Here is a 17,112-nt window from a genome sequence, read left to right on the forward strand (position 1 = left end):
AACTAAATTAGATTTTGCATCCTTCTCTAAAGCTGGAACTTTAGAAACATTTTTGTCAGTTGAACATCTCTGACCTAAAATATGTACTTAAAATAGCCCTGAGATTTTAGGATAATACATTTAAATAATTAATATTAATATATCTCTCTGTACGGTATATATTTATTTATTGTTTTTTTTATTCATTTATATATTTTAACTTAACATTTAATTATTAGCTTTCCATTAACTCACAAACCTTACACACATTTTCATCCAAGTTAACTTATGAAAAAAAAAAAAAATATATATATATATATATATATATATATATATATATATATTTGCTAAATTCAGATTTGTTTATTTTATTTATTTATTTGTTTGTTTGTGTTCTGGTTTATTTATTCATTCATTCATTCATTCAGATGTTACCACTTCTGGCAAAAAAAACAAAAAACAAAGTACATTTATTTTCTGAAATGTAATAAAAAGTAAATGTCAGAGCTTTTTCTTAAATGTACTATAATTTATGATTCATAAACATTAATAAAACTTACCCTCTGTATGTAGTATACATATGCTGTATACAATACAATAGTGGTGTACAAAACAAAAATATAATTGTAAACATTGTTGCACAAACTTAATTAAAATAAATAATAGATTAGTTTTCTGATGTCAATCTAAGACTTTATTTAGCAAATGTTAGTCATTTGACATTTAAGTCAATTTATGCATGTCTTCTTACCAAATAAAAAAGCATCCTCCTCAAGTGTGCTTACATGCTTTTAATACAAATTTCTTATTGTTTTCATTCAATAATTTAATGCAATACTCCACATTTCACTTTTAAAAAAAATGTATGGATGTGTGAAAACCCAGGTCTTTGTACTTTATTTTGTTGCAAAACATTACTTGATCAAATAAAAAAAATCAAACTTCGCAGGAAGACTTGAAGGCAGCATATCTACGATAAGTAATCAAATGAAAAAAGAAATAAAAAAACACTGATCCAAATCCTAAACACATACACAAATACAGACAGTGACAAATGCATACAAACACACACACACTAAGCCAAAGACACACACACAGTCACATGACTTGCGTTTTATTTTCCTGCTTCAGCTCTTTTTCTTTAGGTTGTAAATTGCACGTCTTATTTTGGAGGGACACTAAGAACTTCTTCAGCCCTTTTGGAAAAGAAAAGAGATGAAGTGCGTTTTGGCAGGGTTGAACTCACATTGGCAGTGTCATTGCATACTGGTTCAGTGGTTGATGCAATCCTCTGCAAGATGTGTATGTTACATGAGGAAAGCTAGTTCATATAAAAGGATTTCTGTGGTTCTGCTTTTAACACAAAGGCGTATAAGCCGACACACAGGCTTCAGACACTCGTATCTTATCTCACCTATCTTTTCTATGAAAAATCAGTATAGTACTCTACGCAAGTACACAAATGCTTTGGCCAAGCATGCTGTCCTGATATCTGTAGTGGTATAAAAACCTCAAGGGGGCGACAGATCTTTGCGCCAATAAACCGCATGCGAAACCGGAAACTGACCATAGTGCCTCTTTGTCGTAACACTGCTAATGCTACGCACATGGATGGACAGTATTTTAATTAAATGTATTTAGAATACATATTTAATTACTTTTGAGTATTTCGTCATTTGTATTTAGCTGGGGAAAAAAAATCTAATGTAATTTGTACATTGAATACATTGAGAGACAGAATTTTGTATTTGAAATACATTAACTACTTAATCACTTTATTCTTAGATAATACAATATCTCTCTTAAAGTGATAGTTCACCCAAAAATGAAAATGCTGTTGTTAATAACTCAACCTTGTTTTGTTACTCTCGTAAGACCGGCCATACACGGTCCAATTTCAGCAGTCTATCGGTTAAATACCAACTCTCACGGTATGAGTTAATCGCATGCAAAGTCAAGCCAAAGCTCGGGAATTATGTGCTTACACAATATGGTCTGTTCGTTGAGATGCTCATACTATACGTGCAAAATAAACATGCATGATCCCCCGAACCCAGAACTGTGTAGCCTCCATCACTTCTGTCCAAACCACATGCCAGAAATTAATCCAACCATCTGATTGCCGAATCGCCTCTCATTACCCCCTGTACACTACATATTGAAAGACGCATGACAACGCTGAAGTTCGGCTCAAAATTGGACGAAAATCACAGTGCATGCATCTTCTTTTTATATCTTTGGAAAACAAGTGAAGATATTTTTAATGAAATCCAAGAGCTTTCTGTCCTTTTGCAGTCAGCCAAGCAACTTATGCAAGGAAGGTTTAACTTAAATTTTACGGAGTGATGTGAGTGCTTTGTTTTGGCAAAAAAAAAAAAACATAATTTACCATTTTATTTACGAAAATATTATCTAAACGTGTCGTGGTATCTAGTGAACACTCACTCATGTATGCTGTGTTGACACTTCAACAAATGCGTTGTGATCGCACAATGCAGATCATAATTTTTATAAAGTTGTAAATTATTATTTTTTTGTGCAAACAAAGTACTTGCTTTGCTTAATAAACCACATGAAGTGCTTTAAAGATGTCTTTCCTTCCGTTCTGGGCTTTGAATGTGCCAGTAGCTGCCTATGGAGGGACAGAAAGCTCTTGGATTTCATCAAAAATATCTTTATTTGTGTTCGGAAGAGGAACGAAGGTCTTACAGGTATGGAACAACATCGGGGTGAGTAATTAATGACAGAATTTAAATTTTTTGGGTAAACTAAGCCTTTAACTCTTTCCAACTGAAAAAAATTAATAAATACAAAAATCAGTGTAAACAGTCAATTGTAAACAGCATGATATGAAACTTAACAAATGAGATGAAGAGTGTAGGCTAGTGTCATGGGTGAAGAATATGTTGTTTATAAGTTGTTCAAGGAGGGGAAAGCACTTCTCTTTCTCTCATATGTGTATCTAACTACAGAATAACTAAATGTAATAGTGGCACTCTCTCGTGCACTTCAAATCACTGTTGGTATGTTTAAATTTTCAAATGACAAATTACTTGTATTTTAATTAAATATCTTGGATGAGCAAGTATTTGTAACAAAATGCTTTTTGATGTATCCGTCCCCATCTCTGGCTATACGTTCTTGCATTGTGTTACTGAGGTCCTATTTACACTTGGTATTAAGATGCATTTTTGTTGATCCATTCACAATTGGATGACACTAAACACAGTTTTAAATGGGGTCGACGACATTTCAAACTTGTTCACTTTCAATAACACAACTAGACTAATAAAACATTTATGAGCTTTTGACCTCTTTCAGAGGTAAATCGGACTGCTTTCATCATGAATATAGTTTTTATTAATACTTTGAGTTAGTTTTACTTTTATATTCTTTTGTTTTCATTTTAGATAGTTTAGTAATTTTGCTGTGTGCTTTTTGTAGTTTAAGTTTTATATATGTGTGTTTGTGTGTGTGTGTATGTGTACTATTTTATTTTATTTTATATCAGTTAAAATTTATTTTATTTCAAGTAACTAAAAAGGAAGGGTTTTGACGAAATCTGAGCACAAGTTAGCATGGAAAAATGCATTTAAATACAGGAGTAAACTGTAATGCAATTTCGACTGACCACTTGTGATTGGATCACTGAAAACGCATATTAATACCAGGTGGAAACAAAGCCGGAAGCATTTAAACCAACAATGCATTTAAATCAAGCTAACATAGATTTTTTTTGCATTCATGTACTTGCGTAGACCCACTAACATTTTTTGTCCCTATTTTGCTTTCTACACTTGTTGGAATGTTCTCAGATTGTTTAAACGGATTCCCCCCTACGCACCTGAACTGATCCAACCAATTAAAGTGAGTTGGAATTTCTCAGTTTTTTTTTTTTAAACAAGACCTTTTTTCTGTCACATAACAGCACCCACAGTACGTACAGACAACGAAGAGTTCCAGTGAATTTCTACACTGTTCTGAGAAAACATCGAGAGGTGACAAAATCCAACACACAAGTTCATCCCTCCTTCAACTAGGTATTGCACTGTGGTTGCGATCCTTCTGGATCTTTCCGTACGGTCAGAGGGACGCCCCAGAGAGAGGCGGGACACAGACATGGCAATAGAGGGGTCTGTTCGGGAGTTTGTTTTCAGCCGTTTCAAGCTCAGCGATGATAGAAGTCACCCTGTTGCGCGGTCCAGCTGTTCAGAGAACAGCCGAGTTGTTAAACTTTTTTCTCAAGGAAGATGAGTCTGTTTACCTCTTTCGATTATGCAAGACTTTCTCTCCCAGTCTTCTTGGCAGTGCTTAGCCTCTTATTGGTGGGAAAAAAAATTAAAAGCTGTGAATAATAAAGGAAGGGTCTCCATAAACAAACTGCAGGGAAAAAAAATGAGAAGGGAGGAAGAGGGAGAGGGACATAGAATGAGAAAGAAAGATAGTTGGATGGCTTTTGGTACCCGTGTTTAAACTTGTGCATATCAACAGGGTTCTGAAGGGGTTGTTTACTTTTGGTGGGCGGGTCCTTCATGCTTTGAGAGCGTGCCATTGGGCAACGGCAGTGCGCGGGTGACTCATCATGTCTTTCCAGTGCTTCACCTCCGCTGGGCCACTTTTCCATGAGAGATAGATCTAGAAATAAGGCATGAAAATAAAGAGAAGGTGGAAGAAACAAGATCAGGAAAAAAATACAAAATAAAAATAAGGATTGTGCTTCCACTGAAGTTACTATTAAAGCTACAAACTGAAAAAGCACTGTACAGTTAATGACCATTTTATACACTATACATTTTTTTTTCACAGTTATAAGTAAATACAAGATAACTGGAGTATGTTTTACAAGAAAAAACTATTTCAGTCTTTCTATTTTAAAATTAACATTTAATTCAAAAGTGCTACTTGTCATTGTTTTGTAAATCAATTGTGAAGTTAACTAGCGATTTCTGAGTAAAAATTGTTTCTGCACCCAACCCCCCCCCAACCAATGTAGTTAAACTTGTGTCTTTTAGATAAACCTCAGTAATTATAGAAAATTAAATTAATTTTGTAATTTATACTACCATGGTCATAATTAGGGGAGTGAAACTGGTGCTATGAACGGACAGATAAATACATTTTTTATATTATAATATACTTTAAAATATAATTTATTCCTGTGATGCAAAGCTGAATTTTCAACATCACTACTCCAGTCTTTAGTTTCACACAATCCTTCAAAAAAATCATAATAATATGCTGATTTATTATCAATGTTAAAAACAGACGTAATATTTTTTGGAACCTGTGACACTTTTTTTTTTTTATATATTATTTGATTATTTATCAATTTAACATATCCTTGCTGAATAAAAGTATTAATTAAAGAAAACCCACACACGCAGACCCCAAACTTTTGAACGCTAGTTTATATAGTCACAAAAGATTTCTAATATTCCAATAATTCTTTCTAGTTCGTGACATCACACCTTGCCTATGACATCATTGCGGCTCAGCTTGTCCTTATCCATGACTGTGATGACGATGGTGGTCTCTCTGAGGACGTGAGCGGGGACATCAAAGGGGAAGGACTCATTAAACACAGGGTTCAAACACCTCTTCATCACCACCGTCTTCTTCTTCTCCACTCGTTTATCTTTGTTCATCAGCCACACTTTGACGTAGGGGTCTGAAACGCACACAAACAGGGAACGGTCCACAGCAAGTCACGTCCAGGGAAACAGAACTCCTGCCATGAATTCTAAATTACACCGCAGATGGCACCTTGACAAGGACATCTTCACAGAAATCCCATAAGCACTACATTTGCATTTATTAACTTAGCAGATGCTTTCTGAAATAACTTACGGTACATTTACGGTAAACTCATATACAGTGTGTCCTGTGGGAATCTAACCCATGATGGTGTGCTAGTGTCATTCTACCAGGTGAGCATCAGGAAAATGACTATAACGTATGATGTTAAATATAACGGATTCGTCTGTGAGGTTTTATGGGTGTATGTTGATACCGGACGTTCCCCCGATGTCCATGGCTTTGAGATTGCGTGCCTTGATGATGCTCACAGTGATGGTGTTGGCCGTGGGATTGTAACACAGAGACACGAGCAGGTCTCCTCGACTCCCCTGAAGGTAAGAACACAGTAAGGTCAGTACTGGAGCGGTTCACTGGGTTCAAACCTCACTGCTACGCAAGCTGCTTCGTATGTGCTCACGGCTTCTTGAGTGAAATATTTTATTCTGCTTTAGAAATGAGGAGTACTTTAGCAGGTCATTTGGCAGGAACACACAGATCTACTCACACTGCCGTCACTGCAAGGTTTCAGCTCCTTCCAGAAGGTCTGCATGTGGGCCAGGTCGATCTTGTTCAGGGGGATGGACACCTCTCCTATAGGGTCATTCCGGCTGAAACGGTCATAATCGAGCACTTGCAGGTACAGTGTGCGCTGCACCACCTTCTCAAACGGGAACCCTGGGAGAGAGAGATGAGAGGGGTTTAATTTTAGCTCACTGAATTTATTTACAGCTCAATATGGGGTACAAAAATACTATGAAAAATACCTTCATTGACCATTTCATGCATATTGCATACAAAATTCTTTATTAATTTTGTTTCCTCTGGGCAATGCTTCCTGTTTAGAAGTTGCTGGGTTGATATGAGTGCTTGTGCATAAGAACTAAAATACAATTGATTAATTATTTTATTTACTCTCTCTCTCTCTCACACACACACTTTTGTTGTTTTCAATCTTTTAAAGATCTTGGCCGTTTAGTTGGAAACACTGAGTAGCAGTAACCGTGTCTGACACAAATGGAGGTAATCATAGCAAACCAGATGGATGAAAAGGGACTAAATCCTACAAAATGGAAATGAAGTGTGACATGATGGCAGATTTGGGGTTAATTTGATGTAAAAACCACATTGTTTTGACCTGACAGTTTTTAATGAAGTAAAAAAAAACCCATCTGATCTAAATACTACTGTTCAAAATCATGATTAATACTGTAATATTAATATTTTATATATTTTACTGAGCAAAGATGCAGTTGTAAACTGATCCAAAGTGACAGTAAAGACATTTATAATGTTACAAAAAACTTTATTTAACGTTTTATTTATCAAAAATCCCGAACAAAAATGTGTCACAGTTTCCACAAAAATATGAAGCAGCTCAACTTTTTTCAACATTAATAATAATAATAATAATAAATGTTACTTGAGCAGCAAATCAGTATATTAGAGTGATTTCTGAAAGATCATGTGACACTGAAGACTCCTTCCACGGAGGAATGATGCTGAAAATACAGCTTTGCATCACAGGAATAAATTACACTTATGTAATATGTTAAATTTTACATATATTACAAATACGTTCAAATAGAAAATAGTAAAAATATTTCACAATATTACACACACACACACACACACACACTTGGCCAATATTTAGCTGCAATGTGTGTTAAGCTTTTATTTCAAGTCAGAAGTCTGGTTACATGAGGGACACCCCCTTTAAACTACACAAGACTAGGAACTCTAAACATATAATAATGCAGTTGACATATTAAAAAAACATGCTGACCTTCAAACAGGAAGGTCTCGTTCCAGTGAGGGTTGAGGTTCTTTCTTTTGACCTTGGTCTCAAGTTTGTGCTTCTTGTCTGGCAGAAGGTAGAGTTTGACGAATGGATCTGAAGTGCCGGAGAAGTCTTTCGCAGGTAGATCCTGACCCTTCAGGATTTTCACTGTCAGTGTGGAGTCCTGAAAATTGTATCCCACGCTGAACTGGATGCGTCCCAGCTTCTCGCACACGGGGCCTTCGTGTTCCTCTTCCTCAGAGCCTGGGGACAACTTACAAACCAATGTGGACAAGACTGTCATTAAACAGCTTAATCGCTTCACATTCAATCATTATCAACTAAACCACATTAAAGTGTTTTGCTGCACCATAACAGAACCTATAGCAGTGTGGCTACATACATTATTTTTTATCCTATCTGAATTAAATGTGATGAGCTAAAGTAATACAATGAAAAATTAAGCACCACATCTTTCTATTGCATCTTCACTGGCTGTGAAAAAAAGTGTCTTTATTGTTAACTAAAACAAACAATTAAAAAAAAAATCCATTTATTTAAATAATGCTGAAATAAAATATTAATATTAATATTTTGTAAAATTTTATTTTAAGGACAAATTCTCACTATTAACTAGTTGCTCATTAGCAAACTAGAATATTAGCTGTTTAATAGTACTTATAAAGCACATACTTGTATTTATGCATGTGGCGAGTGGGGCGGGGCCGAGAGGCGTGGGAACGAGGAGTGAGGCCAGGTGTAGTGATTGGAGATGAGCTACACCTGCGCCCCACCACCAGTATCGAGTCCCACGTAGGAGATGGAAGGATATAAAACTGGAGCGACTATAGTGAAGGACGAGAGAGGACCAGACCTGGGATATTATTTTATGTTTTGGCTTTTATTTGTGCGCGTCAGTCGCCGTGAGGGGCTGACGCGCCGTTTTGTATTTATTTTTGATTATTAAAGATGTTTTGATTGTGCGCCGGTTCCCGCCTCCTTCTTCCCAATGAATAGGGAATTCATATCGTTACAGTGGTGCCGAAGCCCGGGAGAAGGAGGGACGCGCTGCTGAAGATCCCTCGCTGCTGTGGTGAATCCGCGGTGCCCTCGAGCAGGCGAGGTATGTGCCGCCATGGACGCTCGAGGCGGTGGGCTGGAGCGAGTTGCCGGGGACGGGCGAGCTCGCTGCCGACCGCCCACGATATGGAGGGGCGGCTGCCGTCCGTGAGGGAGCGGAGGAGTCGGCGCCGTTCGCCAGGGGGCCGGAGCCTGCCGCCTCCGTGACGGAATCCGGAGGGGCAGGGAACGGGGGACTCCTGCCGCTGCCCAAAATTGGAGGAGCCGTCGCCGTCCACCGGGCGGCGGAGGAGTGTCGTGCCGTCCGCCGAGGGCCGTCCAGTGCCACCGCCGGGCACCGCGGAGGAGATCACCCAGCCGGTGGAGGGCCGAGCAGCAGTGCGTCTGGGAACCGGAATTTTTTTTTTTCCTCTCTCCCCTCTCTCGTCCTTGTCGCTCCTCCTTCCATCTCCTTTTCTCTCGCCTCGTCTGTCCTACCCCCAGGTTCCCGCAGGTCCCCGTGAGCGGTCCCCCCCGGAGGGAAGGGGGGGGGGGGGGGGGAGTAGAGCGCAGTCTCGAGGGTACCCCCCGGCCTGCGAGGGGCGATGGGGGTATGTGGCGAGTGGGGCGGGGCCGAGAGGCGTGGGAACGAGGAGTGAGGCCGGGTGTAGTGATTGGAGATGAGCTACACCTGCGCCCCACCGCCAGTATCGAGTCCCACGTAGGAGATGGAAGGATATAAAACTGGAGTGACGACCGTGAAGGACGAGAGAGGACCAGGCCTGGGACGTTATTTTATGTGTTTGCTTTTATTTGTGCGCGTCAGTCGCCGTGAGGGGCTGACGCGCTGTTTTGTTTATTTTTGAATTATTAAAGTATTTTGATTGTGCGCCGGTTCCCGCCTCCTTCTTCCCGATGATTAAGAAGTTTTTATCATTACAGTGGTGCCGAAGCCCGGGAGAAGGAGGGACGCGCTGCTGAAGATCCCTCGCCGCTGTGGTGAATCCCCGGTGCCCTCAAGCAGGCGAGGTATGTGCCGCCAGGGATGCTCGAGGCGGTGGGCTGGAGCGAGTTGCCGGGGACGGGCGAGCTCGCTGCCGACCGCCCACGATATGGAGGGGCGGCTGCCATCCGTGAGGGAGCGGAGGAGTCGGCGCCGTTCGCCAGGGGGCCGGAGCCTGCCGCCTCCGTGACGGAATCCGGAGGGGCAGGGAACGGGGGACTCCTGCCGCTGCCCAAAATCGGAGGAGACGTCGCCGTCCACCGGGCGGCGGAGGAGTGTCGTGCCGTCCGCCGAGGGCCGTCCAGGAGATCACCCAGCTGGTTGAGGGCCGAGCAGCAGTGCGTCTGGGAACCGGAATTTTTTTTTTTTTTTTTTTTCTCTCTCCCCTCTCTCGTCCTTGTCGCTCCTCCTTCCATCTCCTTTTCTCTCGCCTCGTCTGTCCTACCCCCAGGTTCCTGCAGGTCCCCGTGAGCGGTCCCCCCCGGAGGGAAGGGGGGGGGGGGGGAGTAGAGCGCAGTCTCGAGGGTACCCCCCGGCCTGCGAGGGGCGATGGGGGTATGTGGCGAGTGGGGCGGGGCCGAGAGGCGTGGGAACGAGGAGTGAGGCCAGGTGTAGTGATTGGAGATGAGCTACACCTGCGCCCCACCGCCAGTATCGAGTCCCACGTAGGAGATGGAAGGATATAAAACTGGAGTGACGACCGTGAAGGACGAGAGAGGACCAGGCCTGGGATATTATTTTATGTTTTGGCTTTTATTTCCCCCCCGTTTTGTATTTATTTTTGATTATTAAAGATGTTTTGATTGTGCGCCGGTTCCCGCCTCCTTCTTCCCGACGACTATGGAGTTCATATCATTACAATGCATTATTTTGCATAACCATATTTTACTTCCCTTAATCCTACACCATACCTTAAATGAACAACTACCTTACTAACTATTAATAAGCAGCAAATTAGGAGTTTTTTATTGTTGTAAAAAGTTGTAGTTAACAGTTAGTTAATAGGTAATAGTGAGAATGGTCCCCATACTTAAGTGTGACCAAATATTCAAATATTCACATTTTAGAAAATATTTACTCATCCTTGGCAACTAAGTGAAATAAATTAGGTTTTAGTTGAAATTACTAAAGCAGAAAATTTAAGCTAATAAAAATAAATAAATAAAAATAATATAATATATATAGTATAATAAATACAAGTAGTATATCAAAAAAAAAAAATCCTAAAACAACCCTGAATGTGATTCATGAACAGGTGACTCTTATGAACCAGTTCTTTTAATGAATCAGTCAAAAGCACTAACAGACTAACAAACTATTAGCTTAATTACCAAGATTTTAAGAAAATATTTAGTTGTGAAATTATCTATCTATCTATCTATCTATCTATCTATCTATCTATCTATCTATCTATCTATCTATCGTGTGTGTGCGTGTGTGTGTTTATGTGTTGTTGTTTTTTTTTTCTTATGATAATATCATAAAATGCGTTTTAATATGCTAACAGACACTACTGAAATCGCGTCGGGTCTCCTGTGTGCTTCACAATATTGAATAATGTTAATAACTACTGGTTTGAATCAGGCTAACTATAATGTAACATACTCCCCTGCTGCATAAACATGACTAACAAAACACTGCAGTTGTCAAATATGACACAAAAAAAGTTGCCAGGATGCTCTGTAACGAGTTGTGAAAAGCTGTTGCCTTCACATTAATAAATGATGAAGGGCGGAAAGTTGGGAAGCGGTTGGTGGTCTTTACAAACACCTTAGTGATCCATCTCTTAAAGTGGTCTGACAAGCAGCAGCATATCGAATTAATGAACTCCCACCCCGTCAGGACCTTGGCTAAAAGTTGTGTTTAATTTGACATACCATGCCTCAGTGGCCGGATCCCCCTCAGTGGGACTCACAGCTGCGAGAAACTGGCGCTTACAAGAGCCTCTGGCACCCTCTTAAACAGGAAGCACCACCATTAAGCCTGATCACATCTCTTTAAAAACGCCTTACCACCCACGTAATGACACGCAGACCCTGTGAAGGCCATCGTCTGTGTCCCTGCAGCACATTGTACCACTTCTAATTAGGGAGGTAAGTTCCCTTTGACACATCTCTCTGTGTGTGACTGACTGCAGTAAGGGAGAGCACCAATTACACATGATGCATCCCGTGTTTAAAGGGTTCACATCAAAACTAGTGTTACTTCAGAGGCAAAACTAGAAGAAAACTATAGAAGCTCATTGCCACCATGGAATAAAAATAGATATTACAAAATTTGCAATCCTGAAATGATAACTCACAATTGTGAGCTATACAGTAAAGTCATAATTCTGAAGTGTCTGAATTGAGAGAAAGAAACTTGCAATTGTGATAAAAAAAAAATAAGAAAAAAAGTCAATTAAGTTTTTGAGATGCAAACTCAGAATTCTGAGAGAAAAAGTAAAAATTTTGAGATTTAAACTTAAAAGATATAAACTTTCGAGATTCGTGTTCACACGTAGCCTATCTACTACAGAGCGGCACTACACATTTCACAAGATTAAATGTTTATCAGTGGTGCTAAGGAAGTGGAAATCCTTTGCCATTGTCCCATCAGTCATCTCTCCTGACCTCTATCTGTTTGTGTGGTAAGTACTGTTATGCAAAAGGCAACTGCTAGCAAGCAGCTAACGACATAGTATATAGCCTTTAGTTGCTCTGTAGAACGTATTATTCATTCTCTTTGTCTTTCTGAATACGGAGTCGCTATTCGGGCACATACAGTATAGATAGATCTAGATCTAGACTTCAGAGAGAGCTAATATTTGTGCACATTCTGAGGCGCGGGTTTGCACGCTTCAGATGAGCGCACGCACAAATCCTTTGGCTCTTAAATTTTTAAACTGACAAAGCTTAAATTAGTTAATTTTAAACACAGATATCAACCTGTGCTGTTCAGGTCTCACCTGTGAGCGTGCGCTATCAGCACCCGGGTGATGACCGAATAAATGATTGTTCATAATGCATGGTTTGTCCACGTTATTTTTCCTTTTCTCATCGCTGTTGTTGTAAATGTGTGGGAATCCAGAATGCGCATCCATCAACAGAAACATATATAAGATGAACCCTGTTTGTTTTTCGTGTTATTTATAGCAAACAATATTACAGATGCTTTGTCAGATTTAAGTTGAACCGCGGTTCCAGCGCGTGCCGAACCGTGTGTTGTTAACCAAACAGTTAATTTTTTTTTTTTTGCGAACCGTGCAACCCCTAATAGATATATAGATAGATATTCTGTGATGGAAATGAGCTTCCATTGAAAACAGTACACTGCCACATGTTCACGTTACCATCAGCATATCACTGGTGACGGAGTTGGCCAGGTCTGAGACGGAGGAGTTAGCATCTGTCCGGCGGCTGCTCTCGTCTGGGGTCTGACCTTTAGGGCTGCTGCCGTGTTTATTACATCTGGGGAAGAACCACAAGAAAAAAAGTGTCACTTTTTATAGAATGTGGAATTAAACACTCTACTGTCTTGTCTTACTAACTTCATAAACACAGAGAACCTAAAGGAAATCTCCACCGTTTTTCCATCTTCCACTATGTTCTTCCCTCAACAGCGTTTAGCTTAGCACCATTCATTCCTTAGGATCCAGAATGAATTTAGAAGCCACCAAACACTTCCATGTTTTCCCTATTTAAAGACGTTTACATGAGTAGTTACACGAGTAAGTATGGTGACACTAAATAAACAGTGGCGATTTCCTAAGCGTATAAAAATGATGACTGTAATGTATAGTGGAATAGCACTTCCCAGCACTTCGACCTCAGCGCAGTAATATCATCACTCCTGAAAACTCCTCACATTGGTTGTATTGACAGAAGTTAGAGAGTTTAGCTCTGTATTACAGACTGGGTTTCGGTTAGCATTGCTTTGTTAGACATGATGCTTTAACAACATGATCTGACACAAAAGAAATTTTATTTGACAGTCATTTAAAATTAGCAGTGTATTGTAATGAATATTGTTCAATCTGTCTAAATCTGTGTTAGTGAGCACTTCTCCTTTGCTGAGGTCCATCTCACAGGTGCGGCATATCAAGATGCTGATTAGACAGCATGATTATTGCACCAGTGTGCCTTACAATAAAAGGCCACTCTAAAATGTGCAGTTTTATCACACAGCACAATGCCACAGATGTGCAATTTACAATTTGAAATTTGATTTCTATTTAAATATATTTTAAAATGTAATTTATTCCTGGGTCATTATACGAAAACGTGCCATTACCCACTTTTAATGTTTGATTTTCAAATTTCTGTTTTGAAAATCTTTAAGCCCCTTTTTGGATTAAGTAGATCCTTACCTCTCAGGAAAATGTGCCGTGCCATCTCAGGCTATCTTATGTTTTTCATTTTTTTCATTTAACTAATTTAAATGTGTGTTTTTGGTCAACCCTGTTACCAACATATTAATTACTTTTTGAAAAGGTTTTAAATACATGTATAGAACAAATCTGATATACTGTGGAAGATATACTCCCCCTTGTTACATTAAGAGTGTTTGTGAATTGAGAATATTGAAAGTTTTATTTTTTTAAGGGGATGAATACGTTCATTTCCAAATTACACTCTCCCAGCATCTTCTGTTTTAAGAAAAATGTATGGAAACAAAAATTAAACACCTCAATTCAATTTTGAGTGGATTATTAGCCTCTCTTACTAAACATTTACAATTAATTGATTACATTTTTATTTACATTTTTTAAGTTATATTAGAATATTATACAAGTAACAGGGTTGACACATCAGTTACAGGGTTGACAACAGCTACCGTATTGATTATACTGCTTGTTTGAGTTACAATTATGGTTGTAATGGAGTCTTAATTGGACATTCATAAACCTTTAATTCAACATGACTAATCAGCATATTATGTAGACGGCTCTATTGAGATATTTTAGCATAAAAATGATGAAAAACCGAAACTTATCTGTTTGCATGAACTTTAACTTTAAAATGTTTTAACTGTTGCCCCGCCTTCTACTTCTCAAACCTCATACTTTCTATGATATTGTGCTGAGAAAACACAGATTTACCCATTCTGTGTTGGTAGTGGCGTGTACCACAGTTTGCTTTGCCAATTGAGAAACTTGATTGGTAAACGGTTTGCCAGAATATACCCTGACCCAGATCTATCCCGTTAGTGAAGCATTGGTTTCCACACTGGTTTCATTAAATAAATAAATAAAGGAAATTATTATTTTAAAAGATTCACGAATAAGAATCATCTGTTCACGAATTGGATCGTGAACTTGCATTACCGAGCCAAAGATGATACTGAACATTTCGAATGAATAAAGAAGTTCATCTGTAAACCACATAAAGCTATTGTTTGACTTCATAAACCTTTATTTTATTCATGCTTCGTATGGATCTGTTGACTGAATGCATAGTGTGATTTCTAGGAGAATGTTTGTGTCGTTATGTGCTTGTAACGGGAAAAAATCAGTCGCGGTATTGTTTGAAATCCCCAAACTTAAATATTAAATTAATAAATTACATCAAAATAAAAGTAATCACTGGTAATCTAAAATAGTTTTCAGATGTTACTGTAATCTGATTACCCCTTATTTAAAATGTAATTTTAACGAAATACAGTTAATCATATTTTGTATTTTACATACGTAACGCTGTTACATGTATTTCGTTACACCCCAGCCCTGATTATTTATGATTGTGTAGCATACTGTAAATGTAAGTAGTTCACATGCCATCAAATAATCATACAAGTCACACAAGCTTGATTTATTTTTTGACAAGAAAACTTTTTCAAACTATTTGGATGGAGTGCATGTATGGAGAGTATCCCAAATGCAAACTGAAAAGCTTGTTAATTTATTGACTTCTCATAATAAAAAAAATAATGACTTTTGATTTATAAAGCACATTTATAAAACCCAATGCACTTGTGTGTATCAGTATAGATCAGTAACCTCAACATATTTTAGCCTATCTATCAGTAGAATAAATAAAAAAACATGATTTTTAGGGATAAAAACTGTAAAAACATGTATATTATGTATACAATTTGTAAGAAAAGTATGTCTGTTAAAATTCTCAGTCATCCAGGTCATAGTTATCCAAGAAGGGTTGGCTCAGGGGTGACAACCCCACAGAGGTTAAATGCCTGGCACTCCCCATCAGTCATTTAGAAATGAAGAAACCCCTTGGATGAGAGGCAATAGCTTCAAATATGGACGTACCTAGTCCAGTTGCCCTTGATTTAACCCTTCTTGTGTATACAACATGGGTAAGACACACAAAAGCGTACTTGGGTCAACCCTCTTACCCTGGAATGGTTACAGGGTTGACGGTAACAGGGTTGACGAAAAAGGTTATTGCCGGCCATTACTAGCCATGAGGTATAGGTAATGACACTACATTACGTGCCTTAATGAGAGGCTTAAATATTATCATATATGTAAATTTTTAAATATGTACAAAAAACTTTTTAACATATGCTTTTCTGGTAACAGGGCTGACACAATGAGCGTGTCCCTGTCTTTCAGACATTACATAACCTCAAAGAAAATTCATTAAAAAGAAGAGAACACTTACTTGTCTTCTACCATCAACTTCATGAAAGTCAGATAATGTCACTTCCTGGAACTGATGCAACTTTTGGAACAGTCCATTATCTTTAAAGAGGTGTTTTTATAAAAAGTAACAGGGTTGACGAGAACCTAGGGACCCGACTAAATTGTGTGTTTTTTTATTTTATTTGACACGTTAAGAATAAAATCCATTTATGACTAATGAACTGACACTTAAGGCTTTATACAAGTATATGTTTTTTTATGATAGTTTGACTTTTTTGGCCTCGATAGCAAGTAGAAGTAGAAAAATCTTACTGAGGGACAGGCCATTTTCAACATTTCTTCAAGATGCTTTGTACAAAAATGTGATTTAAATCCTTTAAAAACCAAAGAAACAGAAAATAATTTATTCTTATATTATGAGACATTATGGAAACTAAAATATAAAATATTCTATTTCTTTTATGTTTTATTAAGATTTACAGAGCTTTTTTTTCCTGAGGGACACAAAATGGCACGTTTTCGTATAATGACCCTCCTGTGATCAAAGCTGAATTTTCAGCATCATTACTCCAGTCTTCAGTGTCACATGATCCTTCAGAAATCATTCTGATATGCTGATTTCCTGAATTTCCTAAATGGAAAGCTCAAAAAAACATTTATAAAAAAGAATAAAGAAAGAAATATTTTTTAACAATGTAAAGTCTTTACTGGCACTTTTAAACAATTTAACAAATTCTTACTGAATAATAAAAAATCTTATTGACAGTACACTCAGTAGACTCTTTTGGATGTGTGCTCAAACATCTCTTTCTTTCTCAAGGAATAATAAGCTGTTTAACAAGGAACTGGCTTGTGCAAACAATGTTAGATACTGTAAACAACGAGATTGTGGGGAAATGACAAACATACTGAATA

General features: G+C 38.4%; 1 protein-coding gene across 1 annotated transcript in view; it reads right to left on the minus strand.

The window, feature by feature from the left end:
* Window positions 1-1,077: 1,077 nt before the first annotated feature.
* Window positions 1,078-17,112, minus strand: part of LOC128017366 (synaptotagmin-7-like) — a 48,359-nt gene continuing 32,324 nt past the window's right edge. Inside the window, exons 3-8 of the mRNA XM_052602730.1 lie at window positions 12,946-13,063; window positions 7,559-7,826; window positions 6,281-6,450; window positions 5,990-6,104; window positions 5,448-5,647; window positions 1,078-4,614 (exon numbers count right to left, since the gene is read on the minus strand). Coding sequence (XP_052458690.1) covers window positions 4,510-4,614; window positions 5,448-5,647; window positions 5,990-6,104; window positions 6,281-6,450; window positions 7,559-7,826; window positions 12,946-13,063 — 976 coding nt within the window. The 3' untranslated portion in view covers window positions 1,078-4,509. The remainder of the gene's footprint in view (window positions 4,615-5,447; window positions 5,648-5,989; window positions 6,105-6,280; window positions 6,451-7,558; window positions 7,827-12,945; window positions 13,064-17,112) is intronic.

Source organism: Carassius gibelio, chromosome A7 (genome assembly GCF_023724105.1).
Source record: "Carassius gibelio isolate Cgi1373 ecotype wild population from Czech Republic chromosome A7, carGib1.2-hapl.c, whole genome shotgun sequence".
In the NCBI taxonomy this organism is placed as follows: Eukaryota; Metazoa; Chordata; class Actinopteri; order Cypriniformes; family Cyprinidae; genus Carassius; species Carassius gibelio.